The sequence below is a fragment of the Eubalaena glacialis genome, chromosome 13 (genome assembly GCF_028564815.1).
Source record: "Eubalaena glacialis isolate mEubGla1 chromosome 13, mEubGla1.1.hap2.+ XY, whole genome shotgun sequence".
NCBI lineage: Eukaryota > Metazoa > Chordata > Mammalia > Artiodactyla > Balaenidae > Eubalaena > Eubalaena glacialis.
In genome coordinates this window covers 23,287,167-23,306,251 of record NC_083728.1, presented here as the reverse complement: position 1 = coordinate 23,306,251, position 19,085 = coordinate 23,287,167, and the positions used below count along the sequence as shown (strand labels likewise).

The following is a 19,085-nucleotide window of genomic DNA, read 5'->3' as shown; positions in this document are numbered from 1 at the left end:
GGAATCACCTGAGCGTGATGGCTGTCTTGGCCCAAATCTTGGGGGGCAGGAGGGAAACATGCAATCTATAGAGTCAATGTACCCCACACCCCCAAGCTGTGGTCAGATTCCCATGGCGGGAGGGACACCTGGAATGCCTGGGGTTGGGGGGGCAGTGGGAGCAGTGGACACTGTGGAAGGTGCAGGTGGGGCGGGAGCTGTGAGATCAGCAGGGAGGGTTGGGAGGAGAGAACGGTGGCACCAGGAAGCCAGAAGTCTGAGAATTGGGAAGAAGGTGGGATCACGGTCATGAGGAGCCAGGAGGGCAGAGGTTTGGGGAGTGAGGGTCAGGTCTGCCACTGACTAGCTGGGTGACCTTGGGAAAGAAACTGAACTCCTCTGTGCCTGTTCTGTCACTTGCCCAACAAAGATAATCAGTGTACCCACCTCTGAGGGGCCCGTGATGCCTGGGAAGGCAGACTGCAGCAGGGGCAGTGGGGAGGAAGCTGGGCCCTGCAGAGTTCTGGCGTGGGGTAGGGGTTGGGGTGGTGAGAGCATTCTCTCTGAGTGGGAGGAAACCCATCCTCTCACTTCTCAGGCCAGAGTGGGGGGGCAGCACCTTGCCTCCAGGCACACAGCAGAGACCAAATATCCAGGACTCCTGGTTAAGGCTCCTTTGATCATCTGGGTTGTAAGGAGGGGAGTCCCCCAGTTTGGGTGGAGGGAGCAAAACAGAGTCAGGTAGCAAGGGGTTAAGGGGATCCTTATGAGGACAGCAGGCAGCAGAAGTGTGGGTGTGAGGACGAAGGATGTCACCAGGTGCAGACAGGCATTTAAGTGTTCCGGCCTCACCTGTGAGCTCATGGTGCGGCGGAGGCGCCTGTGATGTCCCCAGGGCTCCTTTGCCAGTCCCTCACCTGCCTTCCCTAGCCCAGGGACCTTCAGTTCCCACTGTTTCTGGTACCCTTGCTGTATGACTCTAGGCAAGTCTCTTGTGGGCCACAAGGTAAGTGAAGGGGTTCCTATGCTTCTAGGAGCATGGCTTGGGCATCCTCCTCCCCAGTCTGACAGCTGAGGCCTTGGCAGAGAGGGGAACAAGGAGGGGGATGTCTCTGACAGGTGGGAGACTCACCAGGGCAGTATGGCTCTTGAGCTCTGCCCGCTCTGTCTCCCAGGTGGCCTTGGCCTTGGCAAACTGTTGCTGAAGCTCAGTCAGACCACGGCGTTCATCCTGAAGCAGCCAGCATAGCTCCTTCAGCGTCACCTTCATGTCGGCCAGTGTCTTGATGTACTCATTGGGCTGCAGATGGGGGCAAGGCTTGGGTCAGGAGCTTTCGGAGCGGCAAGGAGGAGAGGCTGGGCTGGGAACTCATCCAGAGTCCAGCCTGGGACTCTACCAAGCCTCAGGCAAGTCCCACGACCTCTTCGGGTCATCTCCCCGTAAAACAGGCATAACAAGCCCAGCCCTGGCCACCTCTTAGACTGACACATGGCCCAGTCTCACAAAAACACAAAATTCTGTAGTTACAGCAATTATTCAACCTAAATCTGAGCTGGGCCCTGGCTTCTCTGAGGCTCTGCAGCATCTAGGCCTCCGTCTTTCTCCTTGCCCAAGATCTGCCTTCTCTGACCCACCGTAGGCCAGATGGGGAGTCTGAACCACGGAAGCTCCCTGACTGCCCGACTTGGACCCAGTCTTCTCTCCTGGGCCCAAGACCTGTTTCCCACCTGTAACCCAGCTTACTGTGGGTGCCCCTAGGAGCCTGACCCTACTGCTCTATACTACCCCATGGCTTGATTTGATGGTTCCTGATCCTAGGCCACAAGGCCCTTCTTCATACAACTCACTCTAGCCTGATGTCCTTACCCCCGCTATGCACATCCCAAGCTGCAGCCAGACTCAGAATACCTTGCCACATCTCTGTATATACAGTTCTCTTGGTACAGAATGGCCTTTTCCCTATTCTCTATTAGGCAAGCTCCTATTCATCCTTCGAAACCCACCACCTATGACCCCTTCTCTGTAATACCATCCTTTATACTCTAAACAGAATTAACTGCTCTCTCACCTGAGACCCCACGGTCCATCCTCTGACCCTCTGTCACTGCCCTGGGGTGACTTACATACCCCATAGCACTGAGCATCTGGGGCCAGTGACCAAGCAATAACCCTCTGCTGCTCCAGTGCCTGGTGTAGGACTGGGGTCAGAAAGCAGCAAGATGTGATCACTAAACAGACAAAGGAACAAATGGACAGGACAGGACTGGAAATGGGCTGAGAACGCACCGTGTTTTGGGTCCAGCTGTCCCCCGTGCAGGTCTTGTTATCAGAATGCTGGGCGTTTAATTCCTCTTCCTCCATTAGCAGGTACAGCTCCTTCATGCTATTTACCTGTTTTTTAAAAACCACACTCAATAGTGGGTAGGAGGGCATCATGCCTGGGGTCTGACCCTCAGGGGGAGGGGATACAGGCTAGTGGTCCAGATAGAAAGTGGGCTGCACAGCCAGGCAGGAATAAAGAATGGGGGTTTATGGACCAAAAGTACCCCAGCTGGGCACTGATTTCCCAGATTTTAACTTTGAGCCCTGGGCACCGTCCAGGTCAAGGAGCACAGCTGGAGAGTCAGACCCTTCTGCCCCCCACACCATCTCTTCTGCCCCAAGGACCATGAGGCATCCCTGAGAGCTACTCAGAAATAGCTATGTTGTCAGGGTAGGCACTGTGGTTGGAATAAAGGGCCACAAGACACCCTCATAATTATAGATAAGGGCAACCAGAGGCTTGGGTGGGCAGAAGGGACCCTTCCTGGGAGCGGAGGGGTTTGCTGCTGATGGATTCTGGGCAGAGTCCAGAGCCAGCCCAGGAGACCAGGGTCTAGTTCATGATGGGAGTGAAGCAGAAGAAGTGGGTGCTCATTCACTATTCATTTCATTCATTCATTCATTCATTTGACAAATATTTATTGAACACCTACCACGCACCAGGCCCTGTGTTCAGAGCTGGGAATACATCAGTGAGCAAGACAGACAGAAGCCCTGGTCCCCTTGAGCTTCCATTCCAGTAGCAGGAAAACAAACAAATATGTGAAATATTGATACATGAAACATCATTAAATATATGGAATGTTCCATAATAATAAGTGCTATGGAGAAAAAGAGAGCTGGGAAAGGAGCTAGAATGTGCTGCACTGGGTGGTCAAGGACGGCCTTAGAGAGAAGGTGATACTTGGGCAAAATCCTGAAGGAGGTAAAAGAATAAGCCATGTGAATACGTGCAGGTTGAGAATTCCAGGTTAAGGTCACAGCAAATGCAAAGGCCCTGAGATGGGAACACATCTATTTGAGGAAGAGGAAGAGAGCCAGGGAGGAAGTGAGAGGTACGGGGACCAAGGCTGGCTGAACAGGCTTTGTAGGGACTTCGGCTTCTACTCTGGGTGACATGGGAGCCAGGGGAGGATTGTGCTGAGGAGTGACACTGGCCTGACTTTCAGTTTTACGAGATCACTCTAGCTGCTGTGTTGAGATACTTTATAGGGTAGCAACAGAGCTCCATACTGCACAACACCAGGGGGCACCATCCACGTGGAGTACACGCGGCCTGGTACCTCCCTGCTTTGAATAGAAGATGCTCGGTGGAAGGGTGCAAGGGCAGAGGCAGGAAGACCAGTTAGGAGGCTACGGTGATAATCCAGGCAAGAAGTGGTGATGGCTCAGATGGGGGTGGTGAGGGGGTAGGTAGTGCAGCTGGGTCAGATTCTGTAGATTCTAGATAGATTCGCAATGTGCAAGAAAGGCCATGTAAGCCAAGTGCCTGGACAAGCTCCCCAAGGAGGCAGGTGAAGGTCAAGGAGCGATGCGGACTGAGGGCTGAGCTGTGACGTTAAGGGGTCAGTTCAGGGAGAAAAGGAGGGTCCAGCCAAGGAGACTGAGAAGGAGCAACCAGTGAGGTGGAAGGAAAACCAAGAGAGTGTGGTGAAATCAAATGAAGAAGCGTTTCTGGGGCTCAGGGCAGGCACTGAGGCTGGAAATATGTGGGGTGGAGCAGGGCCTGTGTGAATAAATACCCAGTTCCCTCCCTGGTCACCAGTATCTAAACATACTGACTTTTGATTATCTGTATACACAGGTGCACAATTCTTTCTCTGAAATTCTTTGGGCCGGGTGTGCTTGGAATTCAGAATTAATCGGGATTTAGAAAGATAATATGGTACCTACACTGTATATTGTAAAACAGCCCCGTCTGGTGAGATACCCTATGCTCGTGGACACCAATATTTCCCCTTCAAACATGTGAGTACTAACAGGAAATGGGGTAAATAAAGGTTTTGCCGCCAAGTGAATGTCAGGTCAATTTTTTCCAACTGAGTTAGACCTAACAAACCACAGTTCTCAGAGCTTCTGGATTTCAGAATTGAGGACAAGGAATCAAAGATCTTTATCTGCAGTAGAATGGAGATAATAATTGTTTCCACATCATAGGCTATGTGTAAAAGTGAAATGCAATTATCCAAATAGAGCATTTAACACAGTGCCCAGGACACTATAAATACTCAGTATATGAGGGTTATCATTCATATATATAGTTTTAATTCTACATGTGTGGACATACATATTCTTTAAAAGTATGAATGTACATCAAGTTTGTTATTTATATAGTTATCTGTATTTTATTATGTACTTGTTTATATGTATTTTATACACATGGGCTTTATATCATTATATCTATGTATATATGTATTTTTTACAATGTGGGTGGTTATGTTTCTTATCATGTCTATCTCAGTAAGTATGTATATTTCTATTTATTATAGGCATGTATATTATTTTATTTTCTATGGTTACACCTTATTTTTTTCCTAAAGTAAGTTTCTGTTTCTCTCTGTTATCCCAGTACATTGAAATGGCTAGAAAGATTTTCACCAAATATGGAGAGTTTGCCTGAGACAACCTGATTTAAAATCAGGCTACGTGGCCTGAAGGCAATTCATTTTTTTTGGTGGAGGGGGGGAAACATCTTCCCTAGCAGCCAAAAGTGGGCTTCAGCTATGGAAAACAGTATAGAAGTTTCCCCCAAAATTAAAAATAGATCTCCCATACGATCTAGCAATCCCACCTGTGGGTATATATCCAAAGGAAATGAAATATGGATCTCTCTATGTTCATTGTGGCATCATTCACAGTAGCCAAGATATGGAAACAACCTAAGTGTGTGTCTATGAATGAACGGGTAAAGAAAATGTGATATATACATACAAGGAAATATCATTCAGTCTTAAAAAAGAAGGAAATCCTGCCATTTGCGACAACATGGACATGGATGAACCTGGAAGACATTATGCTAAGCAAAATAAGCCAGAGACAGAAAGAGAAATACTACAAGATCTCACTTATATGTGGAATCTAATGAAGTCAAACTCATACAAGCAGAGAGTAGAACAGTGGTTGCCAGGGCAGGCGGAGGGGGGAATAAGGAGTGAATGGGTAACAGTTTCAGTTTTACAAGATGAAGAGTTCTGGAGATGGACAGTGGTGATGGTTACACAACAACGTGAATGTACTTAATGCCAGTGAACTGTAAACTTAAAAACGGTTAAAATGGTAAAATTTATGTTATGTACAATATATTTTACTATAATATAAAAACATAAATTTTAAAAACGTTATTAAAAAAAAACAAACTGGGCTTCATCCAGAGGCTTGTGTGGGACTTCCAAACAGGAGGGACAGTCCTAAAGCAGACAGCGGCTTCAAATAGGAGTCCCCAGGTGTCACAAAGAGTGATGCTCGAGGGGCAGCCATGCTGGGCTTTCCAGGTGCTTCTCATAGGGGTGCCTCCATGTCAGACATTCCTGGGAGAGGGCAGCAGGGAATGTGTTCATCTAAAGATGGTCAGCAACTCTCTCTAGAGGCCCTTGGGGAGGAGGCGGGTGGCCTATGAGCCCCACTGGGGGTGGGGGAGGAAACTCCTGCTACAGATTCAGGTCTAACCACCATCCCCTGCTCCTGGGACATTCAGGCTACTCTGGGGGACCCCTGACAGGGGTACATGGGGACTGCCACTGGTCCCCATTGGCTCTGGAATGAGTAGTTTGAACCAGAGAAGGGCCAAGCCTGGGCTAGGGCAGAGGTACCTGTACCTAAAAGGCCAAGGCCAAGGTGAGCAGTGCCAACTCAGGTGGGTGTGACTGAGGTATGACATCCTTACATGTCCCCTTCTCCTAGCAATGTCAGCGAGCTGATCGTGACAGGAGGAAGGGGATTTGAGGACAAAGGGTCCTGCACAGGCTGAGGGACAAATGGGCCACGTGAGTCCTTCCCAAGCTTCACACATTCCCAAAGCTCCACTCGTCATGTTTCCTGCCACACCCAAATACTACCTGTACTATCAGTAATGCTTTTAAGTCAACCTACCCTTTCTAGTTAAATAAACATATCTAAAAAAGGAAGTTGATATTACTAAAAATGGAAAGCCAGTGTCCATTATCATTGTCAAAGGTAACATTAAAAATAAAATAGGTATATTCATAAGTGAAAAATAAGCAGCAATAAAGAATCAACTACTTTTATAGGTAAAATGTGGATGAATCTCAAAGAATCATATTAAGCAAAAGCCAGACACAAAAGACTACACGCACTTGTATGAAGTTCTAGAATAGGCAAGATTAATCCATGGTGTAAGAAGTCAGAATAGTGCTGACTGCTGGGGTGGGCATATCACCTGTGGCACCCGGGAGCCTTCTGGAGCACTGCAAATGTGCTCATTGTGATCTGGGTGATGCTATACTATGTAGCTGCAGGGTGTATACTATAAAACTTCATCAGCTGTACACTTAAGATGTGTGCACCTTACTGTATATAAATTGTACCTTAAAAGAGTAAAAAACATTAATATATACTATATTTGCATATAATGCAAAAACAACGAAACCAGATCATTAAACGCACCTATATCCTATTGCCAGCTCAAGACTCAGGTTTGTTAAAAAGGGAAACCAACAAATACCGGAGAGGTGTTAAAGACCTACTGGCCCCCAAGCAGACTTCTTCCTGGCGAGGCTGGGACCGAGTCTGTCGTCTTCACCACGGTCTCCCCGGCATCTGCCAGAGCACCCAGTAAAGAGCTGGTTCTCAACAAACCGATGCTGAAGGAATGAATGAATGAATGCAAGGATGGAAGCTGCAAGCTGATGCCTCGTATCTGAGCCCCAGGGCTATGTCAACTCAGGGCTATGTCCCTCCTGTTCTCTCTCCTCTACCCCACCCCACCCCAGTCCCAGTCCTAGGGGAACCATACCTCAAGGAAGTCATCCCCCTCGCTGGGCAAAACCTTGCCCTGCCGCCAGCGCTTGAGGAACCACCTGAGCTTCATGAACAGCAGGAGGAAGTTGTGCTTGAACTGCTGGGACTCCTGAACCAACATGTTCTTCTCCTGGCTCCAGAATTTCTGCTCCAGCCTCCGCTGCAGGCTCAGACTCTGCAGCTCAAACTCCCGTCGCAGGAGTGCCCTCTGTTGGTCCTCCTTCAGCTGCAAGGGGGACAAGAGTGTGAGCTACCCCAGCTGTCTAGGGGACCCTAACTCACCCCATTCCAGGCCTCACACAAGGGCCGAGAGGAAATTTCAGGCGGTGCCTGGTGGTGACCCCTGACAGGGATTCCGCCACTAGCAGTTCATTGTGTTGAAATAAACAGTGCCCTCTGCTACTCCAGGGGAGAGAGACTCATAAAAACAGCAGCAATCACAGTAACAATCAGCGAAAGAGCTGGGATCTGAATCCGGCTCTGTCTGATTATAAAAACCATGACATCATCTAATGAGCCCATACCGGGAACCAACGTTTCACATGAACTCTCACATTCTTTGAGGCACCTGGGAGGGTGAGCAATGATGGCAGGGAGGGGTGACCCACATGCAGAGCAAAGGGCATGCTCGGGGTGAGGAAGGCTGACAGCATTAATACCTTAGTAAGCAACGTGGTGTAATGGCTCAGAGGGAGCCAATAACCTGGATTAGAATCCCAGCCCCAGGGACTTCCCTGGTGGTCCAGTGGGTAAGACTCCACGCTCCCAATGCAGGGGGCCCCAGGTTCGATCCCTGGTCGGGGAACTAGACCCCGCATGCATGCCGCAACTAAGAGTTTGCATGCCGCAATGAAGATCTTGCGTGTTGCAACTAAGACCCAGCACAGCCAAATAAATAAAATAAATAATAAAAAAATATTAAAAACAAACAAACAAAAAGAATCCCAGCCCCACCTTGCCCTGCAAGTGCAACCCTGGGCAAAGCACTTCAGCCCTCTGGGCATCAGTTTCCCCACCTGTAAAATGGGGACACACTTCACAGGGGAAAACATGAGAATTAAAGGACATGATGTGTGGCAAGTGCCCTGACATACAGTAAGGGCTTAATAGATGCTTTCTACTAGCAGAGCTACCATCTTGATTACCAGCCAGGCCTATGGCCTTTCTAATACAGATTTTCAGCTCTGACGGGGCAATATTTCATAGATGGGAAACTGAAGCCCAGAGAGGAGACAGAATGGGCCTGAGGTCACACAGACAGTCAACGACCAGCCCAGGATTCCAGCCCAGCACAGCTAATGCATAAGCACCAGTGCAGCACGGGGCGAGAAGACACAGGTTTCCCCTGACATTCCTGCCTCTGAAGACCCATGGGCCGCTAAGGTTTGGTTCAGGGAAGACAGGTTGCAGTAGGTGCAGGAGAGCCCTGGGCACCACCCACCTGCACCATTTTCTGGTTGAAGTTTTCAGCCTCCTCCTTCCGCAGCTGCCGCTCTTGGGAGAGCTGCTCTTGCAGGCCCCGGAGGCTGTCATGCGCTTCGGCCAGCACCAGCTGCAGCTCCTTGATCTGGGGTCGAGATGAGGGACACAGATAAAGAGGAGGGAGAGAGCAGGAGGAGGACAGAAGCTGCAGTCAAAGGACGAGAGTCGTAGGAAAGCAATTGCAGTAAGCCAGGCCCAAGCTGTCCTTCCCGTATAAACCAGGCACGGCAGCTGTCCCTACCTCGGTGGGTTGTCATGACGATGAAATGAAACGATGCACATCAAATCTAGCTATTGTTATAATTTTAACTTGATAATTTCTTGCAGAAATTTATTTGTAGAAAATAAATACTATGAAAACTCAGTTCAATTCACAAAGATGTTCGTCTCGTTTATAATTGCAGTAATTTACAAACAACTAAGATAAGTTGGGGATCAACCATATGTGTTTAATGGGTCTATACTTATGTTAAAATCCATTCAACTGCACACTTAAGGTGCCCTTGGGAATTCTCTGGTGGTCCAGTGGTTAGGACTCCACACTTTCACTGCCGAGGGTGAGGGTTCGATCCCTGGTCGGGGAACTAAGATCCTGCAAGCCGCATGGCATGACCAAAAATAAAATTAAATTAAAAAAAAAAAGGATAGTGCCCCTTATTGTATGTAAATTTTTATGTTATACTTCAATAAAAAGTTAAAAATATATATACTCAATAGAAAAACGTGAAGGACATGGACACACACAAACTAAATGTTCACAGTGGTTAATTATGTGATAAGCTTGTGATCTTGACTTTCTTCTTTATATCCTTATGCAATGCTGCTTAGGGACTTTATTATAGTTATTTGTTGTTTATAATGACTATATAATAAAACCTTACAAAAAAGACAATAAAACTCTACCTTTGGTGCAGGGAGGGGCGGGGGGATTGGGTTTATAAGGATTTGTAGCTAAACAAGCAAAAAAAATCTATTTTGTTAGAAGTCAGGATGGTGACTAGATGGGGAGGAGAAGGGAAGCTTCCAGGGCCAGGTCATGCTCTGTTCATTGATTTGCTTGCTGATTACACAGTAGTGTTCAGTTTATGAAAATTATTTGAGCTGTACACTTACAATATGAGTGCTTTACTGCATGTATGTTATACTTCACTTAAGATTTCTAAAAGTATTTCCACTAATAAAGGGAAATTTTTATGCTGTCATGTTAAGCAGGAAAACAAAAAAGGGAAATGTCAGCTCCAACACCTACATAAAAGGTTTCCAGGTATGGCAAGATGTCCCTCTGTGAAAAAACCAAACACTCGTTATCTGGCCAATAATGTAAAAATTTGGCAATGGAAGGCACTCTGGCTTGAGGTATATCCTGTATACCTGTTTTTGTTTTTTTGTTTTTAATATTTATTTGGCTGCATCGGGTCTTAGTTGGGCACACGGAATCTTTTGTTGCGGTGCACGGGCTTCTCTCTAGTTGTGGCACATGGGCTCCAGAGCGCATGGGCTCAGTAGTTGCGGCATGTGGGCTCTCTAGCTGTGGCGTGCGGGCTCAGTAGTTGCAGCATGCAGGCTTAGTTGTCCCGAGGCATGTGGGATCTTAGTTCCCCGACCAGGGATCGAACCCGCGTCCCCTCCATTGGAAGGCAGATTCTCAACCACTGGACCACCAGGGAAGTCCTGTGTATGCCTGTTTTTTATTAAAACTCCTTAAAGGGCTCAATACTACCTATCTCTGGTGTTCTTAAACTCAGTGCCCAACACGGTGCCTGGCAAATTGTGACTTCTCAGTAAAGAGTGGCTGAATGAAACAATAATTGAGGGCAGGTAGGAAATTATTTTCTCTGCAGGTGAGCTGGCCTATCTCTTTTTCTCAAAAAATAAGAACTAAGTATCTCATGCTTCCTGCCCCCTCCCCTCCTCCTTTGCCATGGCTGCTAGGACACTCAGACCACTTCAAGAGTTTGATCCATCAGCTTCGAGGGAGCTTCTCCCCCTTCACAGTTGCAGACTGGCCCCCCTGGGACCAAAAGTTGCCTTCCTAGGGATGCTGAGAAGAAAAGGACGCTCAGGTTGGGGCACACATGAGACTCTCCATGGTTCAGGAGTCTCAGGGAGGCCCCATCCAGTCCATAGGAGCCTTTTCCTGCTTTAGGTTCATTATGAAGTGCTGGGGAGAGGCTCAGTAGGCTTGGGAGGGGCTCAGAACCATCCAGAATTCCTCAAGGACCAGGGAATCCTAGAAATTCTACAGCCACCACCCACTCTAATCCTCCCATATTACAGGTGAGGAAGCTGAAGCCAAAGAGTGGGAACATGCCTGAGGCCACACAGCCTGGCAGGTCTCCTGAGGCCCAGTGATGTGTCATCCTCCTCCTCCTCATCCTCACCCAACATGGACCAGGCCTTAAGCTAAGGCTTTTCATGTATTTAATCCTTTCAACAACCCTATGACACATTACCTTTATTTTAAAGGTGAGAAAACTGAGGATCAGAGAAGTAAAGTGACACTTGTACAGTTTTACAACTAGTATATATAGATTCACAATCTGAACCCAGTCAGCCTGACTGTAGAGATTGCTGCCTTCCTGCTAAAGAAATTACTGTTTCCATTAAATGACATAAATTATTAAATTCCCTGTGGAATTCAGTAGTATAGGCGAACAAGATCAATTTCCTCGGATAAGTTTATAAACTTCCTTTCATCAGGCCCCGAGAATGGCCCAAACTTCCTTGTTTCCCTCTCAGCCCTTGCTGTCAGGAAGCTTGGAACCAAAGGAAATACTCAAAACCCATATCATCACCAGCTAAGATTCTCCACAGATCACTCTGTTCTTGAGCGGCCTCAGCCATTATCCTCCTACCCTCTCCCCTGCCTGCTCACGCCTATGCCCACCTCAGAGGCATAGGAATCATTGTCTTCAGCTCGGTAAGGCCTGAAGCTCCGGCTGGGGTCGGGCTTGGAGTCCAAGTCGCCGCTGCGGAAGGCCTCTCGTATCCTGGGCTCCCATTCCGGCAGGTCCCTGAGGTCAGGTGGCTGCACCTAGAGGCACAGGCAGAAGAGACTAAAGGTAACCATGGGGAGGGGGACACGGGGGTGCTAGAAACTGCACCCACCCCAGGCCTCTGGCTCTGTAAGATGCCTCTGACCGCACACCTGAGGGCAGGGGCCTAGGTGGATTTGGCTCCGTAGCCCAGCCCCAGCCCTGGCTGGCACACTGCGACTACCCCATGAATGTCTGTTGAAAGGCTGAATGACTAGTGGTGAGTGAAAACACTGATTCTGTGAATGCCTGTCTTGTGCACAAACCTTCTGAGCCAGCTTCAACTGTCCTCCCACACATGCGGCCCCAGCTCATTCCCACCCCAAGGAGAACCAAGAGGGAGACCCAACATAGGGCAGTCTGCTTGCTTAAGAAAAGCAAGACCGAGCCAGATGCACAAGGTACTGATTAAAGAAATTAGTTGTCAGAAAGAAAGAGCTAAACCTCTCTGTACAGACATGGGAAGACGCCCCTCCCCCATTGCTCTCAGGATGAAGATCAAACCTCCCGACACTGAGGTCCAGCCGCACTCTTTCCCTTAGTCCTTGGACACATCCTGCTCCTTCTGGCCATGATGCCTTTGCACAGGCTGTTCCCTCTGCTTAGAACACTCTTCCCCTGGTAATCCATCCTTCTGATCTCAGCTCAGATCAGAGGTCCTCCCTGACCCAGGGTCTAGGTCAAGCTTCTCGTTCACAGAAGCTAGCACCTTTCCTAGCGAGCCCTCATCTCAGTTTGTGATTTCCCATTCAATGGCATGATATTTTGATTAACATCTCTTTCCCCACTAGATGATATAGGCTGGGAGGCAGGAATCATAACTGTTTACTTGCTTACCATGGCACCTCCAGCACTAAGAACAAAAAGCATATGAACAATAAATACAGCATCGTAAGTAAATGAACAAATAGATACATTACACAAGAAAAACAAGTTGTGTGGTAGCAGGAGGTATAACATAAAACAATTTGAGGCAAAAACAAATATATGAGAGTACATGGAGAGAAAGAGTTAGAAGGGCATTCTGTGATGATGAAATGTTCTAGATCTGCACCACTTGACACATGCAGCTACCGAGCCCTTGAAATGTGGCTGAACTGAAGAAGTGAATTGTCAATTATATGTATCGTACTTTTTATTAATTTAATTTTAAGCAGCCCACATGTGCCTATATGACAGCAGTGCTCCAAAACCAGTGTTAATACCAAAACCTTGAAGGAGTAAGAAGCACGGAGGAGGAGGCTTCATCTTTTTACCAGAGGAACTTCTGAAACTCTTTGCATGTTTATGGATTACTCTTGCAGTGATGCTTTTTGGGGGGACAAGTGCTTTTGCTATTTTAATTTTTCTAAGTAGTAGTTTATAGATATCAAGGCTGGAAGTTCATTACCTTTAGAAAGCCAAGTTTCTGGCCTTTGCACAGGATCTGACCAAAGCTTTTTTTTTTTAAAAATAATACTCGTTTTAAAATACAGCGTTGCAAAAGAAACATGAAGAGAAGAAAGGGCGACCTGGCAAAAAGATAGGGCTTTGGAATGAATCCCTTTATCAACAGTAAATGACTAAGGGAACTGTGGTATATTCACCCCATGAGATCATATTCAGTCATGAGAACACACACATTATTGCCACCTGAGACAACAAACATAATGGTGAGTGAAAAGTCAGGCACAGGTGAGTGCGTTCTGTGTGATTCAATTTATGCAAAGTTCAAAGACAGGCAAAACCGAATCGAGAGGGGTTACCCTTGGGAGTGGGGATAGTGGCTAAAAGGGGACCTGAGGAGGGGCTTCTGGGGCGCTGGTCACGTTCTATTTCTTGTCCTGGGTGACGCTTACACAGGTGTGCTCACTTTGGGAAAAGTCATTAAGCTGTGTACTTGTGCTTTGCGTGCCTCTCTGTATGTATGGTTCAGTAAAAAAAAACCATACCTACATATATAAAAAAAGTAATAGGGCCTGTGACTGGGACATCTTACCTGGAAGTCTGAGCCAAGGTCTTTGGCCAGAAGAATCTCCTTGGAGGGTCCCTGGGAGCCCAAGGCGGGCAGCGTCGAGAAGGGCTCGGGCTGCTCCTTGCTGGGGCCCCCGAGGACCGAGTCCGCCTTCCGCGTGAAGGCCTGGAGCTCCTGCTGGAGCAAGCTCAGCCGCACCAGGAGGGCGTGGATCAGCTTGGTGTCCCTGGGGCCCTCGCTGTTGTTGTCGGGAGCCTCGTGCAGCCGGAAGTCGGCACACTCGTTGTCCAGATACGGGCGGAGGCCGGCCGTGAAGCCGTTGGCATCGGCCACCAGGACGTCGATGGCCTTGCTGACCAGGACGGCCTGCTCCCTCAGCCCCGGCAGCGCCTCGGCCTCCCGGGCCCTGCAGAGCCGGGCGGTGTGGGGTCCGTGGGCCTCGCCGAGGGCCGCGGGCACACACTGGGCCGAGTCCCCGGCCTCGGCGTCCGTCTCCAGCATCGGCCGCGTGCTCTGGCAGGAGGCGAGGTCACAGCGCTGGAGGTTGGAGAGGAGCACCCGGTTCTCGTACTGCAGCTTCTTGACCTTGCCGCTGAGCTCGCCGATCTGCAGCTTGGCGGCTGCCAGCTCCTCCTGCGAGGGCTCGCTGAGCACGGAGCAGCTGTCCTCCGACAGCGTCACGTCCAGCTCGTGCTCCGAGCGGTACTTGGCCAGCTCGCTCAGCAGCAGCTTGTTCTGGTCCTCCAGCTCGGCTGAGGAGCGCCGGAGCAGCTCGGCCTCCTCCTCCACGAACTGCAGGTGTCGCCGCAGCTCCGCCAAGCTCTCCCCGCACTCGCCGCCGCCGCCCAGAGCGGAGAAAGCCAGGCGGGTCTCGGGGCCCCCGCAGCCGCCGCCGTGATCCTTCATGTCGTCCATCTCGGCCCGCAGGCCGCGGTTTTCCACCTCCAGCTCCACGATGCGGCGGCTCAGCAGGTTGGCTTCCTCCTCCACCAGCTTCAGATGAACCTTGAGCTCGGTCTCCCGCGAGTGGGGTGCGTCCGCCAGCTCCTCGGCCGACAGGGCGCCATCCAGGTCCCCGTAGAACGAGCGGTACTTGAGCAGCTCCTCCTTCATGCTGTCATTCTCCTTGGCCAGCTTGGTGAGCTTCTTGCACATGAGGGCCGACTCCTCCTTTGCAAAGTGCAGCTGGCACTTCAGGTCGGCACTGTCCTCCTGGGGCCCGAGGGGGAACAGGGACAGGCACGACCCAGCAAGGTTAGTGTTGGGAGGCTCAGCCACAGCATTTCAGGGAGCACTAACTAAGTGCTGGGAACACAGCCCTGACCCTCAAGGAGCTCTGGGTCCAGAGGGGAAGCAGAGAGGGGGACATACATATTGCAGCACAGATGGGGCACCGCATGTAGCCTGGGGAGTCCAGGAGGGCTTCCTGGAGTAGGCAACATTCTGCCAGGGTCAGTGTTGCTGCTACTACTACTACCATTACTACTGCAGTTTTCTCATCTGTAAAATGGGGCAATAACATTCCCTCCCTCACAGACCATGAAAAAAATTAGATGAGACAATACATAAAAAGTGCCTGACACCCTGACCATCCAGGACCACTACAAACGAACTATATTCTATGCCTGACCTGTGTTACATATAGCACTTTCTCTAGCAGAGCATGTGAGAACCATGGGCTCAGGGTGTAGTTTGGGGAAGTAAAGTACACAGCGAAGCTCAGAAAGTGAACAAGGGGAGGATGGAGTAGAAACTGGGGCAGGGTGGGCACCTCTGGGGACTCCCCGAGCCACATGGAGTTAGGCCTGGGGTCTTCAGACTGAAAGCTACTGCTGGGGGCTGCACAGAGGCTGTGGAGGCTGACGGGAGGTACCTGCATGGAAGGTTTCTTGTCCGTCTTCCCAAGGGAGCGGGTTCCTCTTTTCTTCAAGGAATGCTGGAGCGAGATTAAAAAAAACTGAACTGAAAGCTCACAAGGGTGATGCACATCCAAAGAGCAGTCACAGTGCCTAGGGTTCCACTGAGGGCCCCTGCCCTCCCTGGCCAGTGCAGCCCAGCCATGTCCAGCCTTGACCAGCATCAACTGCTGAGCCAGAGGAGTCTCAAGACCACCCAATGGGCTGCAAATGGGAAACAGGCCAGAAGCACTTGAGACGATTCTGAACCCACCTGCCCAGGGTTCCTCCCCTCTCTCCCACCCCGAAATTGTGATCCAGTTGGGTTGAGCCCAAGACCCAGAAATCTGGGTTTCTGTTCTTGTTTGTCTTTCATTCATTCACCAAAGACTCCCTGAGCACCTATCATGTGCCAGGCATAGTTAGGCATGGAGAATACAGCAGGGACCATGACAGACAGGGTACTTGAGGGGGATGCTGGAGTGTTATGCCCAGATCCCCCCTTTAGGACTGGGGCACGCATTCCCCTGGCTAAGACCTCAAAGTTGAGTCCCTCTCCCAGCGATGGCCATTGGCTGAGGGCAACCACCTCATCCAAGGTCATGTGCCCTCCCTGGGTGGGGGTGCTGGGGGGGGTGGGGAACCCACATCCAGTGACTGGTCCATGCCCCCTTCCCACTCCAGCTCCAGAGCTCCCCATGGGATCAGCTGAGGCCATTGGTGTGAATGCTCTGCAGCTCAGCTTCTCCCTCTGCCTCAATCCCTGATGGTGTTATTCCAAGGGGACGTTTCCAGAAGCCTCTTGTATGCAAATCTCCATCTCAGGGGGAATCCTGAGCTCATGGAACTGACATTCTAGTGAGGACTTTAATTCAGCATGGATAGTAATAAACAAAATGAATATGGTAAAACAGATCATAACTATACAAGAGGCTTAGAAATGATGAGGAACTGATCAGTTTTTACAATTTAAATGGTAGGTTTTCATGCAGATTAAAGCAAAATAAGCCTATAATAATCATCATGATTCAAAACTACAGAAGCAATAGGGGAAGAAATCGATACATTTGATTAGATAAGCAAATTCTACATGGGAAAAAATATTTGCAGTGTATTACACTGACAAAGGGTTAATATCTTAAATATGTAAAGAGATTCACAAAATAGAGGGAAAAGTCCAACAAACCTATAGAAAAATGGGCTAGAGATATGAAAACCAGTTCACATGCAAAAAAAGATAGATGGCTCCAACCATAGGAAGAAGCTCAACCCTATTCATGGTAGAGAAATGTGAATTAAAACTATACTGAGATACAATTTCTCACCTATCAGATTGGCAAAAATCCAAACACCTGACAACACATTCTATTGATGAAACTATGGAGAAACAGGATCACTCATATTTCACTGGCAAGAATGCGAAATGGCACAAGCCCAATGGAGGGGAATTTGAGGAATTGTTATAAAAATCATTTCTGAACTTTCTCAACGTTTAAAAAAGTCACTCAGTTAGATGCATGAGTCCATTGAACACTTCTTCCCATGAGAGGGGTGATTCATGTTAGTGGCATATAAAATCACCCTTGGGTTACATTTGACTTTTCAAGTCAGGCAGGTTATTTTCGAGCATGCTCCCAGGTAGTCCGAATACATGGGCTCCCGGTCCCCCACCTCTCACACCCAATCCCTGAAGGTGAGAACCACTGATCTAATCCAAGCCCCCAGTTTACTGAAGGCTAGAGAGAGGTCCCACAGCAAAACCAGAGCTGACCTGGAACCAGTTCTTTTTTTTTTTTTAAGTCTTTATTGAATTTGTTACTATATTGCTTCTGTTTTATGTTTTGGTTTTTTGGCCATGAGGTTCCTCCCCTCTCTCCCACCCCGAAATTGTGATCCAGTTGGGTTGAGCCCAAGACCCAGAAATCTGGGTTTCTGTTCTTGTTTGTCTTTCATTCATTCACCAAAGACTCCCTGAGCACCTATCATGTGCCAGGCATAGTTAGGCATGGAGAATACAGCAGGGACCATGACAGACAGGGTACTTGAGGGGGATGCTGGAGTGTTATGCCCAGGACCAGGGATCGAACCGGCACCTCCTGCATTGGAAGGTGAAGTCTTAACCACTGGACCGCCAGGGAAGTCCCTGGGACCAGTTCTTGACAGAGTTCTTGTTCTAGCTCCAAAGACCTGGAAGGAGAAAAATGTGCCTTCTTGGACAAGGGACAGAGTGGAGCCAGCACAGTGGTTCTCAACCTGGGTGCACATCAGAATTACCTAGGGAAACTTAAAAAGAAAAAAGAAGATGCCCAAGGTCCCAACCCCAGAGATTCTCACATCATTGGTCTGGGTAGGTCCCAGCCATCAGTGTTTTTAAATAGCTTCCAAGGTGATTCTAATGTGCAGCTAAGCTTGGAACCACAGAGCCAGGGAGACAGGCTCTTAAGTTCATCTTAGAGCCCAATCAATTCCTAAAGAGATCTTTTGAAATGCAAATGAGGCAAGAAGGCAGAGGCTGATATTTCAGACGCTGGGCGCCAAGAGCAGGGAGCCAGTATTTGAGAAGGACTGATGGGGGATCTTTCCAAGGCAAGGAGGAAAGAGTAGGGAAGGTGGGGGTGAGGGCCACAAAACAAGTCCTTCCCCAATGACCCCCTCCTACAAAAGGGGCCTGGGAAGGGGATGCTCAGAGACCCCTCCTGGAGTGGTGAGGTGGGGACCCGGGAGTCAGATGGTCAGGCTTGCAGATCTGGGCCCGCCCATCACAAGCTGATGGGAGGGGCTGTGAACTCAGCTGGGACCCCCTCAACACGGAGTTGATGATCCTGGGTGAACCCCTTCCTCTCTCTGAAACTCCATTTCATCATCTGTCAATACAAAACTGAGCCACGGATTAGGTGACCACTGTAGACTTTCTGGAGGAGGGAAGTGGGGTGACAGTAAGGGGAACCAGGGGTCTCCAGGGGCACTGAGAGGTCCCAGCTATCACACATAAAGGAGTGAGATAACACAAAGCCTAAAGCCATGAAAAAGGACAGAGGGAGAGTGAGATTCACTGACATGGTAAAATCTCTGAGACAGCTTGGTAGGGGAAAGAAGGAAACTGCAAAACAAAACCTGCAACCCAAATGTCCACCAACTGATGAATGGATGAACAAAACGTGGCATAGCCACACAAGGCAATATTAGCCACGGAAAAGAATGAAGCCTTGCTCAATGCTACAACATGCTTGAAAACATCATGCTGAGTGAAAGAAGCCTGTCACAAAAAGCCACATAGCGTATGAATCCATTTACATGAAGTGTTGAGAATAGGCAAATCCACAAAGGCAGAAAGTAGATTAGTGGTTGCCAGGGAGGAAGAGGAAGAGGGAGTGGGGAGTGACTTGGGGTTTCTTTCTAGGGCGATGAAAATGTTCTGGCATTAGAGTGGTGACGGCTGT

General features: G+C 49.0%; 1 protein-coding gene across 3 annotated transcripts in view; it reads right to left on the bottom strand.

The window, feature by feature from the left end:
• MTCL2 (microtubule crosslinking factor 2) overlaps window positions 1–19,085 on the bottom strand; it is a 71,626-nt gene that overhangs the window by 17,954 nt on the left and 34,587 nt on the right. For all 3 annotated transcript variants that reach the window (XR_009703571.1, XM_061210180.1, XM_061210179.1), the window contains exons 4-10: window positions 15,624–15,686; window positions 13,775–14,962; window positions 11,649–11,795; window positions 8,721–8,846; window positions 7,275–7,505; window positions 2,267–2,371; window positions 1,112–1,279 (exon numbers count right to left, since the gene is read on the bottom strand). Coding sequence is in view for 2 of the 3 variants with exons in the window: in XM_061210180.1 (XP_061066163.1) it covers window positions 1,112–1,279; window positions 2,267–2,371; window positions 7,275–7,505; window positions 8,721–8,846; window positions 11,649–11,795; window positions 13,775–14,962; window positions 15,624–15,686 (2,028 nt within the window). In the remaining variant the exon portion in view is untranslated. The remainder of the gene's footprint in view (window positions 1–1,111; window positions 1,280–2,266; window positions 2,372–7,274; window positions 7,506–8,720; window positions 8,847–11,648; window positions 11,796–13,774; window positions 14,963–15,623; window positions 15,687–19,085) is intronic.